The sequence below is a fragment of the Bombus affinis genome, chromosome 7, assembly GCF_024516045.1.
Source record: "Bombus affinis isolate iyBomAffi1 chromosome 7, iyBomAffi1.2, whole genome shotgun sequence".
NCBI classification, from domain to species: Eukaryota; Metazoa; Arthropoda; class Insecta; order Hymenoptera; family Apidae; genus Bombus; species Bombus affinis.
In genome coordinates, this window is record NC_066350.1 from 1845201 (window position 1) to 1860988 (window position 15788).

A 15788-nucleotide genomic window follows, 5' to 3' on the forward strand; every position below is an offset into this window, starting at 1 on the left:
CTGGGAATGTAACTTATGATGTTTTTTATTCGCGGTCTTCATACTACATCGAATTGAAAGTTAACTCTGTAAATGTGATTATAATAATTTTTAATTTACATATCAAAACAAATCTGCCTAAACTTTCTTTAAATTCACTTTGTGTCAAGCGACTTTAAAATGGATTGGCGCATATTTGTCCGTTAAAAAATAGATTAATGTAAACGTTCACACTATAGAAACTTTCTGAGCCCGGTACTTTCGGCCAAGTCATCTATTTTATTCGCGGTATACGCGTCGCGGAGCATCGATTTGGCAACGAATTTCACACGTGCAGTGCAAAATATAATAACATGCATCGACGTGACTCGTTGTCACAACGTATAATGCCCTCGATGAGTACATATTTTCCATCGTACACGATAATGTACCGATTGAACGGACGTTTATGCCATATCCGTTTATCACGTGTATTGCTTAATTAATCACTCTTCGTACTTTCATTGTTCAAATCGGACAGAAACAATTTGGATTTTATTACTCGTGTCCGTTTGAATTGGATTTGGTTCGCAACCTTGCCGAATCATTTCCGCGCTACCGACATATCATCCTGGAAGAATGACCGAATATAAATTACTGTAATAATAATGTCTACATTCCGTTGTCCTACAATTCGAACGCGTTTATTTAGAATTGATTAAACGATTTGTAATTATCGTCCGCTCCGTCGTTTATTAAAGTCGATGCTTTTCTCCGGAATCAAACGAAATTCTATTTAAATCATAACTAGCCTGTAATCAAATTGTTACCAGAAATCTCGGTCTTGTTAAATCCTATTGAAGTCATAATTAGTCCGTAATCGAATTGTTACCAGGAATCTCGGTCTTGTTAAATTAGAACAAAATAATTAGTTGGCGTTTTCATTAAGACAGCATGGTTTGTAAATTCAATTATTATTGTTAGTAAAAGTTTCAGGCTTTCGAAATCTGCCGAAAGCTGAAGAATTAATCCAACCTTCTTGCCTTCGATGTCTTCCAAATCTCAATTATTCCATACAAAAGTAAATATTATATTAATTGCAAAGATCGCTATATAGAACTTCGTGGAAAGTAACAAAGCGATCCTTCAGCGAACATTGAGGGAAGAACGGTGCAATTTGTCTGTGCACGAATCAGAGAGAGAAAGGTCTTTCCGGTTCGAGGTCACTGATATTCAACGGTTTCATTTTGTTAGACCCAAAATCCGAGAGCAGGCGGAACGGGTTTCGGTGTTTGGCCATCAGTCATTTCATGACGTGCCGGCTAAACACGGTACAACACTCATTCCATTTGATCCCCGAATAACGGTCGTTGCCCGATGTCTCTTTGAACGATATAAATGGAAACGCGTACCCTTTGCGGTCTTTGTACGACGCAAGCGAAGGGCAGCAAGTTGGATGATTCTGTTCAGGGTCAACGACTATCAATGCCGAATATGCTGTCACTTTTTTTCCCTACGTGAGTGTTCGCGTTCTCGGCAGACTCTCGGTATTTTCTGATAGAACGACCTGTGTATAAATATGTACACATTTTTTTTCTTCTCTTTTTACCCTCTTTTTATCCTCTTTTACCTCCTTTTTCATCTTTGCTGAAGAAAGGTAGCAGGGAGTTGTAAGCGGGAGTTGTAAATTAGATCTCATTGGATGGTGAAAGTACCTGATGTAATTTTGGTAAAATGAAATTGCATGATTGTAATAGAAGTGTTGACTGGATGAGACGACAAAGAGAAATCGTTGGCGTGTAAAGGTTCGTGCGAAAGTTGAGAAATTATTCAGATTAGGATAGCGAAATTTGTTTATTATTCTTTCTTACTGCCGAGTGATTGAAAATATTATGAGATTGTAAGTTTCGGAGGTTCAGCGATCTACGTCGATTAAAGTTGAGTTAATACATTTTTATTTTTTATTTTATTTAAATATCGTATGAATATTTATTAGTAACGTCTGATCATACATTAACTTGTACTACGTAGATCAACTCGTAAGTGAAATTCGCCATTAAGCGATGCTGTTTCTTTTAAGTAGGAGGTCAATTCTTGCTTTTGCGATCAGTAGAAACAGGAAAATTGATTAATTTATTTTGTTCTTTGTTCTTTTATCCTTTGTATTTTGAACAAAATTTAGAAGTTGCTATACGGTCATACATATGCCATGAAATGTTTGTGTAATTTTTGGTATGTAAAGTTTAAAATATAAGCGTTAAAATTTTTGTGTTCCGTTCCATACCTGATTAATGCTCGATATTTATATTAATTAATTTATGTAGGTTCGTTAGACTGTCGTTAAAGAACGACAGCGGCAGGTCATTAAACTGAATAATCATCTAGGTCAATGGGACGTTTTGATATGCTGCATATAATACAATATATATTTATACAATATATATTTATAGAGTAGGAATCCTGATGAACTTCAAAATGAGTCTCTTGCATGTAATATGACAGAAATGATATTATACGTTGATATAAATACGTTGTAGTGAAGAATAGTTATAAACATTTTTCCAATTTATACAAATATCGGTGATCACGTATATTTTGTCATTTTAAATTCCTAATAAAAACGGAATTTTTCCAATTTAATACGATTAAAAATAACATTTGCAACATCAATTAAACGTTGAAATTTTCTAATGAAATATCTATCTATGTAAATATCACGGCACATAATTTCAAACGTTGACTACACAGATACTAAAAATGATTGACAATAAGATTTATACATTAATCGTTTCTTTATTCAGTTTCATATATATATATTTATCTCCGTTGGTATCAGCAGTGCGATAATTCATTGGTAGGCTTAGTACAAGTATCCATCATGGGATCACGTTATTACACGATACATTATTTAATTACATCGACGCAAGTATGCATATCGTTAATCATATTCATATATTATACCGTATGTATATATGCATATGTTATATTTATATCATACGTGTATGCGCGTAATTATTGTACAATGTGCGGCTACGCCCTTAAATATTCGACTCTCGAAGGGGAAGATGATCGTATTCACAATATGACAAATCCTTCTGTTCGTTCACTTTTTTATTTCTTTCTTCATAAATAATGTACGTTATGTATGTATGTATAGTGCAAAATATATTAAGGCCAGGCCATTTATAGGAGGGCGATTCTCAGTCCTCCTCAAAGACCAACCATTCATATATGTTTACTTCTTTTTTTTTAGTTACTCTCTTTTATTTTGGTTTATTATCAAATTCGCACATACATCGATCGAATATTACTTATTGTTAATTAATGGCAATGGAACTAACACTAATTTAGCATTTGGTAAATGACGAAGCATAAAAAGCCAATTCGAATGGATAGGTCGATGCTAAATAAAATTGTATATTATGTTCTTTAAGTGTAAATCGTGATCTTTGGAGGGAACGCTCTGTCATCTTTGTTAATATTTTAGTTATAAAGATGTATCAACATTATATAAATAATGGTTGTCAAATTTCAGAATTTTTGAATCTTCGAACTTTTAATCTTTCGAATTTCTAAATTTCAAATAAAAATATAAATAGTGTATTTGTTAATAAATTGATGAGGATTCTGTATAAAAAAAAGAACATATTAATATTATAATTACTTACGATGATCGTGGTCTCTCATAAATGTTAAGCCATCTTTGGTTACCTAATGAAATTAATTACAATATTGACAAAATGACAGAGCATTTTCAAAATAAGATAACTTACATCACAAAAATCCAGGTCCTGAAAGTCTCGAAGATTTCGGTCGAAATCGCTTAAAATTCGAGTTAGAAATCCCAAAAAAGTATTTCCCGGATATGTAAGGAAAAATTCAACGGGGGTGAAAAGCCACCCGATATGTTATCCGATATGAGTTTTAATTTCTGTTTCTCGTTGATAGTTTTCACCCGCGCGTCAATCGACTTACTCTATTAAATTCGGTACACTTTTAGAGATACATTATATTTATGCGATTTCCTTAAATTTTTTTAAACATGCTATGTTTCCCGATTGCCTCGTAACATGAGATTTATCTGGATCTTTTAATATAATAGAATAAAAACGGTTCGTAGAACAAAAATATTTACATCCACTCAGAATCAATGTACTAATAATTAAATAATATAGTATATTTTACAATACGCTTTTATATCGATTGTTTCGCTTTGCATAAATATACATTTCATTCACTTACACGTTTCATTCTCTGTATAATTTTGCAGATGAATTGAAATTTATAATTTAGAAATGATCGATGATATTCATGACGATAATCTATGGATAAATTTCTTTGTTAATGTTAATTAAATTATCTAACGATAAAAATTCTATCAACTTTTCTCTTGATATTTAAGATTTTGTTTCATGTTACCAAACCATGGAAAGCCGATTTTGTTGTGTAATTTGATTTCATATTTTATATATCTTACACTCTATTATATATATATTATATATATTATATATATATTATATATATATCATATAAACGTCGTAAACACCTACAGCCAACAATTCAATAACTTTAATAGTATCGTTTCATTATATTTCGTATTTTACACAATCTACACATAAATGTATTTTCATATCCACTAATATTAAATGTCGCATAATTTCTTCTTTCTAGTAACTAACAGTCATCGATTCATTCATATTCATTCATTTCGCATGTTTGCAATTGCGCGTAGAAATGTTGTTTATTTGTGAATTATTAACTTATATGGAACCATCTTCCTTGTTTTCTATTTTTTCGTCTTGAATTGCTGAATTTTCATATTATTAAATTCTCAAATATTTGAATTCTGCATTTCAAATTCACCACATTAAAAATTATATTAAGCCATGAACTATAAGATTTCTACCATAAAAATTTCAATTAATGAGTTATTATCACTGGAAGAGAAACGAAATTAAAAATCTTTGCGTAATTTCTTACTTTCTTCCTAAACGAATCGCACTTTTTCTTTTAAATAAATCTTTGACTGTAATTATTAAATTGGACGTCAAGAACAAGGATTATTTTCTCACGCAACAAAGGAATTTGTTCCGTGGAATAAGTTAAAGGGAAATTTGTTTAAACTGGCGTTCGTTATACTTCAGCTACTAATTAAATAAAATGTTCCGTACGATCTTTTGTGAACTAATTGCTTTGTTTATACTAAATTATCCGATAAAAGATTTCTTAATTATTAACAGGATAATGTCGTTATCGGAAACATTGTTGTAACATTAACATCTTGCATCAAGCACTGATACATCCTTCTAAAACAAAATTTCATTAACTAGAATGTATTTAAAAGGGAAGATCAAAAGCGATTAATAGATGAAACGCGGCATCACTACTTCAAATTCACACACTTTGGCACGTTCTTTCAACCGAAGTGAATTATCTTACTTTCTTTTTAATACCTTTTTAATATGCTTCAAACGAATATTATTCGTAAAGAATCCTAGAAAACTGCGTTTTCTCAACAAATCTGTCAAGTTGTCTAGCAAAAGTGCGATCTATATATAAATCTATACTTTAACTTTACTTTGATTTATAGTGAGAAATAAATCATATCTCAGTCTCTTTATTCCAACAGAAACTTCAAAAATGTACTAAACATCCTCTACAATATTAATAATATAACTCAAGATGATATAGTTCCATCTCACAAATCTATTATTATTTACTATCATATATCATTATCATGTATATGATAATTCAAAATATGTAAATTTAAAAAATCGCATAACCTATCTATATACATAGGATAAATGAAATTTTGCTCGTTTTCTTTTTGTACGTAAAAATCGTACATATATTTCCTAACATTACATACCCGTTTAAGATGCACACACACCCTCTCATACATCCGTACAGCATCATCCATGACTCGCCATAATAATGCTCAACGATACTTTTCTCTCTCTTTATTTGTTGGTTGCAAAAGCAAAGGGATACATTTCTTACATTCTTACTAGCTCGGAATATTTTCCACTTTTACGTTTCTTCGTTTTTTCATAATATTTTTTTTATTCGTTTTTACACTACATACGGTGGAAGCTCATCGTACGAACAACGTGACGTTCTGTGCAAGCACACCGATATAACAGTATCGAAAGCACGGATACAACTTCATTTCTCGCTCATACAACGACTTTAATTAATGACTTTGTGCTTTATTGCACGACTCTTTTGTTTTTTACCTTTATCTCGTCTCTTGCTCTCTTTTTTCTTCCAGTTTTTCTTCTCGTTTTTCTTTTATTCGTGTATATGAGCGACGAGACTTTCTTGTAAAAGGGAGCAAAACGCACGCTGCACGCTGAATGAATTAACTATACCTTGTCAGGAAACTGCGTTTATCGTTATCGTTATACTGTCATTTTCATACAACGTATACGTGCTTACTTTGTAATTCTTGAATCGTTATATATCTATAAAATTTCATTTCAAAATTTTACAGATTAGAAAATCGATGATATCTGGATCAGAGGCGTAATATTTTTCGGTATGATGGGAGTTTATCTTTTCCGTGTAAGTGATATAATTTTTGAGGAAAAAGACATTTTTAAGGAATGAAAATCCAATGAAAGTTACGAGTAACTAGAAAAAAATTACTGAAATTAAGAAACAAATAAAATTCTTCCAGCTAATTATCAATCGATATTGTATTAAATGTCGGTCATTAATATGTAAATATGTAAACAATTGTGATAATAAATTTCCATTTCACAAGAATGAACTGTTTTTCATCTTTGAATTTATTGGGACATCCACGAAACGTATAATATGCTACCAAAGTGGATGAAGCTTAATTGGCAAAACTTATTCAAAAATTTTCTAAGCTTGATAAAATCTTTTCTCGCGAAAAGTACATTAACTTTGCATTTGTGTAACGATTACCATAAACTCAGTTCGTCTGTACAATCTTTTTCATATTTATTACAAATCTAACAATATCTTCAGACTTGTGTACTCCTAATCGTTGCTTAAAAATGTGAAATCATATCGCTACTTTATAATTGATTAGGGATATGTATTGGATTCGTATAGATTATTAATAATTGCCAATTTATTCCTTGTCCTCCTACGTAATACAAGAAACAAGAGAATAGAATGATACAATTTATATGTTTCCTCTCGATGATACCTACACCAACAGTGAAATTTCTTCTGAATATTTGCGTCCAAGTTTTAGATATTTTAGTGAAACGGATATGATGCACGAATAATATATACGTATCTGGCAATTTTAATTGTATTTATTAGTATAGAAAAATTTGTAAAGACCCCAGAGGACATATTCCAAGATTTTCTGACACTTCAACAAAGAATCAAAATAACAGAATAAAAAACCTCACTAGAAACATTAAATGAAAGGAAAAATGATCAAGAGCTGTCGAACAACAAATTGTTAAACAATCTCCGCATGATTTCTTAGAAATCAAACTGCTCAATTCTACTTCTTGTTAATTTTTTACTTTCATCACACAGATACACGATTCATTTACGTCAATAAGTTTATTCGTCGCAAGAAGACGATATAAAGAATAGCAAATTCTAAAGTGAATTTAAAAAATAGTATCTGCAACATCATCGCTCCTTTTATCTTATAGAGTTGATCAATGTGGCATCTGAATGACTTACGTATCAAATACGCGAAAACGTAGCTGATTCGCGTTTTAATCAAATCCAGAACTACGATTCGCACATGATCCTTTGTGAACCGATGATGAGCAACATTTGCGTAACTAAATTTCATTCGTTCACATTTATCTCGGTTGCCTGATATCCCCGTCAACGATCGTAATAATCCAGCGAGTCGGATATGAAGGGAACAGATTTTATTCCATGCCCTTCATATGCGTGTTCACACGTTGAAAAAAGACACGTGAATCCGTGAAACATAACGTGAAAAGGGACAGAGAAAAGTAGGGGAAAAACGAGGGTAGAGATGAGGATGGGACAAGAAAAAAGTACACGAGCCCGGGGTTTAATAATTCTATCATTGCAACAGATCGGACAATTCGACAGACCGGTCGTCGAAGAGAGACAGAGAAGGCGAACATGCAGTGCTAACGAGATATCTCGTTAAGCCTAGAACGGACAATCGCACGGTGGAGCGAGCTGTTCGATATGACGAGATCCACGACGAGATCTTCGTTCTGCCGTTACGTTTCTCCGATATTCATTAGAATATTAATTTCACGTTCGTCAGCCCTGATACAATAACGTACTTCTGTTGGTCGACGTGCAATTGTACTCGTGACCCAAGTTTATCGCGGTACGACTAAAGGTTCGACTCGTTTCGCGGTCTGAATAAACAAGGAATCAGTCCGTCGATTTTTCTCCATTTGTTCAAGCGGTGTACGCGAGGAAAAATTCGAGTAGAAATTCGTTCGATAAATTATCCAGTCGAAACAATTACCCTCTTTTTACCAAGTATTATTTGGTAACTGAAAGGGGTGATTAATTTGAGAGAATTAATGAGATGGAGAAATCAGAAAATCTTTACTTTTTGTTTCGTTGTTTCTATTGATATCCTATTTGGCATTTCTATTTATAATTCTATTTTTGATTTTATGCGTGTTTCCTTTAAATAAAAGTTACTGTTAGGAGTAACTGCAAAAAGTATTTTCGGATCATTGTATATATTACGTACTAATTAACTAGGTCCAACTGTAATGAATTTCGTATTGTTTAACAATTCGTCTGAAATTACGCGTTAATCGATGAAAAAGATCATTTAGTAGGCTAAGCGTACTGTTTTTCGATTCTTTAAATGTTTTTCCTGTTTTCTTCGAGCGGTTCAGTTTTTATAGTCATTTACTGTATTTAACTACCTGGCACATTGGCGCGTATTTTTAAAACCACTTTAAAATACTTCTCTGGTCTGGTTCTTTTGTTGAAAGATCGTGTAAGTGGTGCTACATTAAAGTGTGGACTTATACACGTAGGTCAAGTGGATTACAGAGTAACAGGTGGATGGTGAAATTGCTCTAACGAGACGTGTCTTCTTAATTGGAGAGATAAAAATGCCTACCTCGGCGACGTAACGAATTTAAATCTATCGCTTGCCAAGCGTTTGCGTATTACTTGCAAAACGTGTTGTTTACAAATAACCAAAATTTAACCTAGTGAAATTATTCACTTGTAAAATAATAAATGAAGCGTTATACGATTTTCGAAGATAAGATTCTACTAAAAGGTTTGTCAATAAAATTTAAAATATTAGTTAAATGCTTATTTTTCTGGATAGATAATTTGTTGTTCAGTTCAGCTTTCTAGAGAAAATATTATACATGGAAAGAAAAAAATATGGAAGATTAATATTTAGGTAGAAATATGATAATTGAAGATTTTGTAATAAATAAATACAAAATTTGGATGTTAATTGTTTACCATTCTAACTTCTGTGTTTTGCAAATTTGCTTTAATCAGAAGTTACGAATTTTTAAAATTCAAAGAACTAATAACAGAGTTCGAATAAATAACAGTTTTTCATTCAAGTCGGAATAATACGATATATATTTTGGTCCAGCATAATGAATTATCCAATTTTAGATAAAAATGTATAAGGCTCGTACGATATTTTTATCAGTCCTTCAACGGTGAACATCACGAAGTTTTGTATAAAATTCTTCTAATTCAGTTAAACTTGCTTTTACATTACACGATACTTGGTACTTTCAAACTAGGCAAATACGTTGCGAAAAGTTGTAGAAAAAGTTAAATCCAAGTAAAATGAAATATCAAAATTTGTACAAGTTGTATAGGAGAAGTATGTAAGAAATATTTTGCTCGAAATACGTCGAAAAATATTTTCATATCGTTTTGTGATCTTATTTTATAATATCCACGATAAATACATAAAAAAGTAAAAAATTCAAATAAAGACAAGAAACGAATTATAAATAAATAAATGAAAATAACATTTTCTAATCAAAAATGAATAAAATTCAAAATGAATACTCGATAAAATATTAAACGAAATTAAACCAAATTAACAAAAATGAAAAATGATAGAATTTTAAAACTATGTAACATGAGATAGAAATCTGTATGTATCATTACTTACCGAACGAACTCTTCAAACAGATACAACCTCTTTCGATTCTAATTCGTCAGCTAGATCCGGTAGTGTATCATCGATGGAGGGATCGAACAAATGCAACGATGAGATATCAACACAAACTTGTAACTAATCTTTCCGAAATAAACTTGCTTTTTCTCTGTCGATGAGTATAACGCAGCACAGAAATCGATATGCATCGACACACGGGAAAAACAATGATCGACCGCCGTCGTTGAAGTAAACGCATGATTCTTCGTTCCTTCTGTATTCACGTGTTTTTTTTTTATAGTGTTCTTTATGTCAAAGCGAGCAGTTGGGACAACGTTATTAGAAGAATACAAGAGGCGGGTGGTAAAATGTCGTTTGAGGACGTCGACGAGGATGCGTCGTCGCCGTTGAAGAATGGTTCCAAGGTCGAACCCGTTTCCCGTAAAGAGCCTTGATACACGTTTGTCAGTCTGTGATCTCGATCGTTGATCGCTTCGTTCGTGTCACTGTCCAGTCTTCGGTCTCCCAGTTTCTTCGAGTGTTTCGGTAGATCCATATCTGAAATAAACGAAATCATTTTAAGTTGAATTAATAAAATTTTACATTTTTTTCGGTTTTATTGAACAGGACGAAGTTAAATGGAAAATATCGCTCGTCAGATTCTTCATCAATAATAGGAAGAATACGGTATCAAGAATAGGAAGAATATTCTTTAAAAGGATATTTTTTAAAAAGATATTATACAAAAAATGAAAATTTATCGACGTGAACTTGAGATGGGTTTACACACACACACACACACACAATGGTATTTTCATGTTATTGAATTTTTCTTATAGTATGGCTATATATTTTCTTGCTGCAGAAATGATAAGTAGTGTTTTATCCAAAGCTAGTGGTATAGTACGGTACATAGTCAGACATCGCGCCACGCATTTGTGTACTCAGTTAATAGATTGCAAATCTTTAATCTGAACTCTATTTCTCTTAAATTTCGATATTATGCAACGTATAATATGTAATTAAATTTTGTTCGTGTAAAAAATTCTTTACTCGTATAAGCAATATTTCAAACTTGTGCTGCGTAAAAAATTGGCTACACGATACGTTTCGGTCTAACGACACGCTTGGTAGTTAGTGGGACAATTTAAGTGACATCAGACGCCATACACTTTTTTTTTTGCGCATGCATAACTTCGTGATAGAAACTATACCAGGGTTGTGGAGTGGAGTATTTTCACGCTCGACGTCACATTACATAGGAGGCGGTATTGGCGGAAAAAGAGGAAGCAAGAATGCATCTCTTTGACGAGGAATTTCTATAGTGGATTCAATTTATACATGTATCGACATGTACTTTACTAACACTAATATCTTCCGGGCATCTCCGTGCAACTGTTTACATGCGATATTAAATTTGTGCTGCGGTTTCATAAAAATACTTCAGTTTTTACATCCCCTCCCCTACGGCGAAACCGTGTAACTTGTTATATTAAAATTTCTTTACGATTCCATTGCTTCGTTGTTGGAAAATTTTTGTTTCCGTCAACGTAATTTCGACTGTCGGGAATTAATTCTAAATGGATCGCGTTTATCTTTAGATTTTATTTAAATTATCAAGTTTCAAAAATTCACAGTATATAAAAAATAATTGCAAATAATATAGTAGTATCGTAACTACTTTAATTAGTTTATTAATGATAAGTAGATTGAACAGGTGTTAATTGAACAGAGAATAGTATTTGTTAAACATGAACTAATCGCAGCAAACGTATAATAATTAACACAACTGAATAATTAATCAACGATTCTCATCAACGCGATCCGCACTCTCTGACATCTCAACTTATACTGTTATTAATTCGTTCTTTGTCCCTTAGCAACTCCTTGTGTGTTGTCTTAGCCTCACTATATACATGCTAATAATAATAATAATAATTCACACGACACTCCCAGGCCCCTCATCCATGATACTACAATATTTGCAAATATTCGGTGAAAAATGATAAAATTTAATAAAACAGTTAGTCTCTGCATAATTATTCAGAGCTTTGAAATATGAATATGAGGATAGTTATATAAAATATGGAAATATAAATACATTTTTATATAATATTTTTACTGATTCGAACGAGTGAACGATGAATATCCTATAGCATGTTACTCATTAAAATATATTTTAAAATTTTAATTTCATTTTTATTGCGATTCTCGTGTCGATAAAATCTCAGGCATACATATAAAGTTTCTGATATAAAATGACGATAATAAAAATGAAAGAAGTCTATCATTTGATTTATAGAATTTTTGATGACTTCATGCTTAATTTAAAGAAATATCAATCGATCATATAACAGATTGATGCTAATTATATGCATATTAATATTCATCTACTATTTCTAATAAAATATTTCTTCAAGGCCTTTATTACTAGTAAAGAAACAATTTGTTCAAACTATCCTAAGGAATCGTCCGATGTTCAGGTAAAAAAGAGAAAGGAAAGAAAAAAACAAAAAGAAACTGCAATCTTCCATCGCGATAACGCAAGGGCCATGTGTTGCAAAATTGACACACCAGAAATTGGAAAAGGCGAAACGGGAAGTTTCGTCGCTTCCGCCGTACTCTTTCGATATTGTTTTCTAAAATTATTATATACCCCAAGTAATTCACCGAAATTACGAAAATACAAAAGCAAGCAAACCAGTTTTCTCCTTTTATTTAGCGAGAGGAGATAAAGCAAGGATAAGGAAATTCGTTAACGCCGCGTTTCATTCGCAACTTTTTTCAATTAATCTAAGTAATCGAATTTTGTTTCTTAACATCGTGTCTACGAAAAGTAATGTCACGAGTTCGCTTAATACTTTCTTCGTCACCATTTCTCTCACCTAGATTCTATAACTCTTCTTTCAAAGATATTATAACGTTATGGTAAACTATATTGTATATTATTTGATCCTTAATGGTTTAATTACACACAATAGGTTGATCTTACAAAAACGCCAAGTCCCGAAGAAAAACTCTTTGCATCCATCGCTGTCGTCGAAAACTGGAAGATATCCTTAACGTTATCATCACGACCCTTCGGCAAAAGCCATCAAGGTACGAGTAGAAATGGCGCACGTCTTGCGGCATAACCGATTCCAAAAAACTGCAGCCCATTCTCGGTTCTATCCTGCATCGAAAATTTGCCGGCTGGCGTCCGCAAAAAGCCTAATCGACCAAGCAAAGCGTAACGAGCAATTTGCAGGCCGGATTCAATTTATTGCGTATACACTTCCGCGATCGGATCTGGCTCCGGACAGATGTTGCGGGGCTGGAAGCTGAAAAGAAGAAGCAGGAAAAAGAAATCGCGAAAGGTGGTGGAACGCTCGACAAAGGGGCACGAGAAAACGAGACATTGCCACAGGGTGGAGGAGAGGAAGGCTGGAACGAGGGGGAATGGAAGGGTGAAACGTGCGGCAGCTCGTCGAAATAGCAGTTTAGCACTGATAGCACTTGGCGGACTTTTATCGATCATGTCTGGCAACAGATGGCTCACCCAATTCCCGGCGGCGCGTTTTGTCTGGCCGGCCTGATAAACGATAACTAATACGGAACAGAAGAAGCAGCAGCAAGAGAAAAGGGAAGAGAGATGTAGCGTTGGGGTAGGATGGGCCGGCGGTTGGATATTGTTTCGCGGACTTTTAGCCCTTGACGTGACGTGCCAACATCTCTCGCCACTGTCGTCCCATCCTCCTCTATGCGATGCTTCCTGCTACTGCTATACTCCTATATATCCTCTCCTTCTCCATCTGTACCCTCTTTTTTCTCCTCGTTTTCTCTTCTAACCACCCTCGATCGTGTCTGTTGTACAGGGTGTGCCACCCGCGACCGCATCTCTGATTTACTATTCTCCTCTTTGCAGACATGCTTGTGGTTCTTTGTCTATTTGATTGTTCGATTTGTTCGTCCATTTGTATATTTGGAGGGTTTGAAATCGTATTCGTATAACTCGGGTATTACCATTATATTTTTACAATTTAAAATGACGTTTCGTGCGTATTAAATAAGCTAACATATAATAGCGTAAATGATGCGGCTTTTTTGAGAGTCGAGTTTAATAAAACGATAACGAATTACTTAGTTTATATATTAAATATTAAATGCGCACTGATATGCGTTGATTCAAAATTATCAAAATAAATCAGAATTTCTATACTTCTATGTTCATCATAGTAAAGAACGTTCAATTTCTTATCGATTTAAAAATAAAGCATCGAATAATGTACTACCCTGATGAATATTAGTTTTATTCCTAGTGAAAACTACAAACCATTCAGCATTCTCCGATCTATCTTTTATCATCCTATGTAATAGATATCGTTATAATTCAAACTCTCCAGTTTCCAAATTACAAGTTTATCAAATGGACTAAGCGACCATGGTACAACAACCGGGAGAAGTATGCTTCCTATAGTTCACTTTAACTCATCAAGATTCTCGGCCAAAAATATTTCAAACAATTATCAAACTATTTCAATCATTGCATCCTGCTCTCGGCTTGAAACTTAGCCAGAATGTTGAACGCAATTGACCTATTATAGGTCACAACCAGACTCTGTGTTCAAGTGTAAAATCCCACCCGTTACGTTTCTCTGCTTTCTTTTCTCTCGTCGTTCTCTTCCCGCTCCGTTTATACCTTCGCTTCGGTTTAACGGTTAATCCCCCGGGTTTATCTGATCGCGTGACTTCAACGAGAAGTTGGAGCATGCCGCGCGAGCCAGGACAATCTTTGCATACACACTCCCCGTGGACGATAATACACGCGTCGGCTTTGTTAGTTTACACGGCTTATGCGATAAAATTTCCGTCATTAAACGCGGGAGGGGGGGATAACCGATTCGCGCGCTGATAATGGACTGCGTGTTACAGTGATTTCCTTGTAAATACTTAAACTCGGTTTTACTCCACTTGTTACGTCGCGCCTGAACGCCCAACGCGCACCGCGTGCCTTCGTTACGGCAACCATAATCATTCTCTCTCATCTCTTTTAGATTGAAATGTTACACAGTTAATATTTTTCGTCTGTTTTTCTTTCTCAGATGAACATCGATTACGATAACACATAGGACGTAGATAAGTAGGATTATCTTGAAGTGCGAATTTTGTTTCATAATTTTGTCCCTGCGGATTTACAGCATGTAGATCGCGATATAAAACGCATACCTGACGACGAGCGAGTTCGTCGTAATAAATTCGATCATTTTAAAGTTGCAGTTTCATTATACGACATACACGCGCAACATACGCGTTGTCCTGCGCAACTTTTACTCGAAAATTTATATTGCTAAGTACGGCGAGCAAACAATATGTCGTGACAAGTTCCACGTTTATTTGGAAATGAAATTCCCTTTTTGAGCGCACTCGGGATTTTTCACCGTACGAAACAAGTGGGACGAAAATGGCTAACGAAATTTTGTATTTAGAAAATTATCACCCCGCCGATAATTATGGCTTTTATTAACTCGAGCCGATGGGTCTACAAACATATTTTATTGCTGATCTACTCGAGATAATCTAGAGTATTCGATCAACTGGAAAGTTAATGCATTTTGTAGATATTTACAGCATATGTTTTATTCAACATTCTTTCATAGAAATTTAATTTAAGTTTGAAGAATAAAGTTTCGAATATATTAGGTCATCCCATAAGTTCGTGCCGACTTTTGTGTATACATTTCATGCGTCGATTTATAAA

At 33.7% G+C, this 15788-nt stretch overlaps 1 protein-coding gene across 4 annotated transcripts in view; it reads right to left on the reverse strand.

Annotated features, from left to right (window-relative positions):
• The window catches only part of LOC126918375 (lachesin-like), a 227293-nt gene that overhangs the window by 33556 nt on the left and 177949 nt on the right, over window positions 1–15788 (reverse strand). For 3 of the 4 annotated variants that reach the window (XM_050726230.1, XM_050726228.1, XM_050726229.1), the window contains one exon: window positions 8212–10609. In XM_050726230.1, the coding sequence (XP_050582187.1) occupies window positions 10359–10609 (251 nt within the window). In that variant the 3' untranslated portion in view covers window positions 8212–10358. Of the gene's footprint in view, window positions 1–8211; window positions 10610–15788 lie in introns of those variants that run through there. The other variant, XR_007711314.1, reaches the window with a different exon arrangement.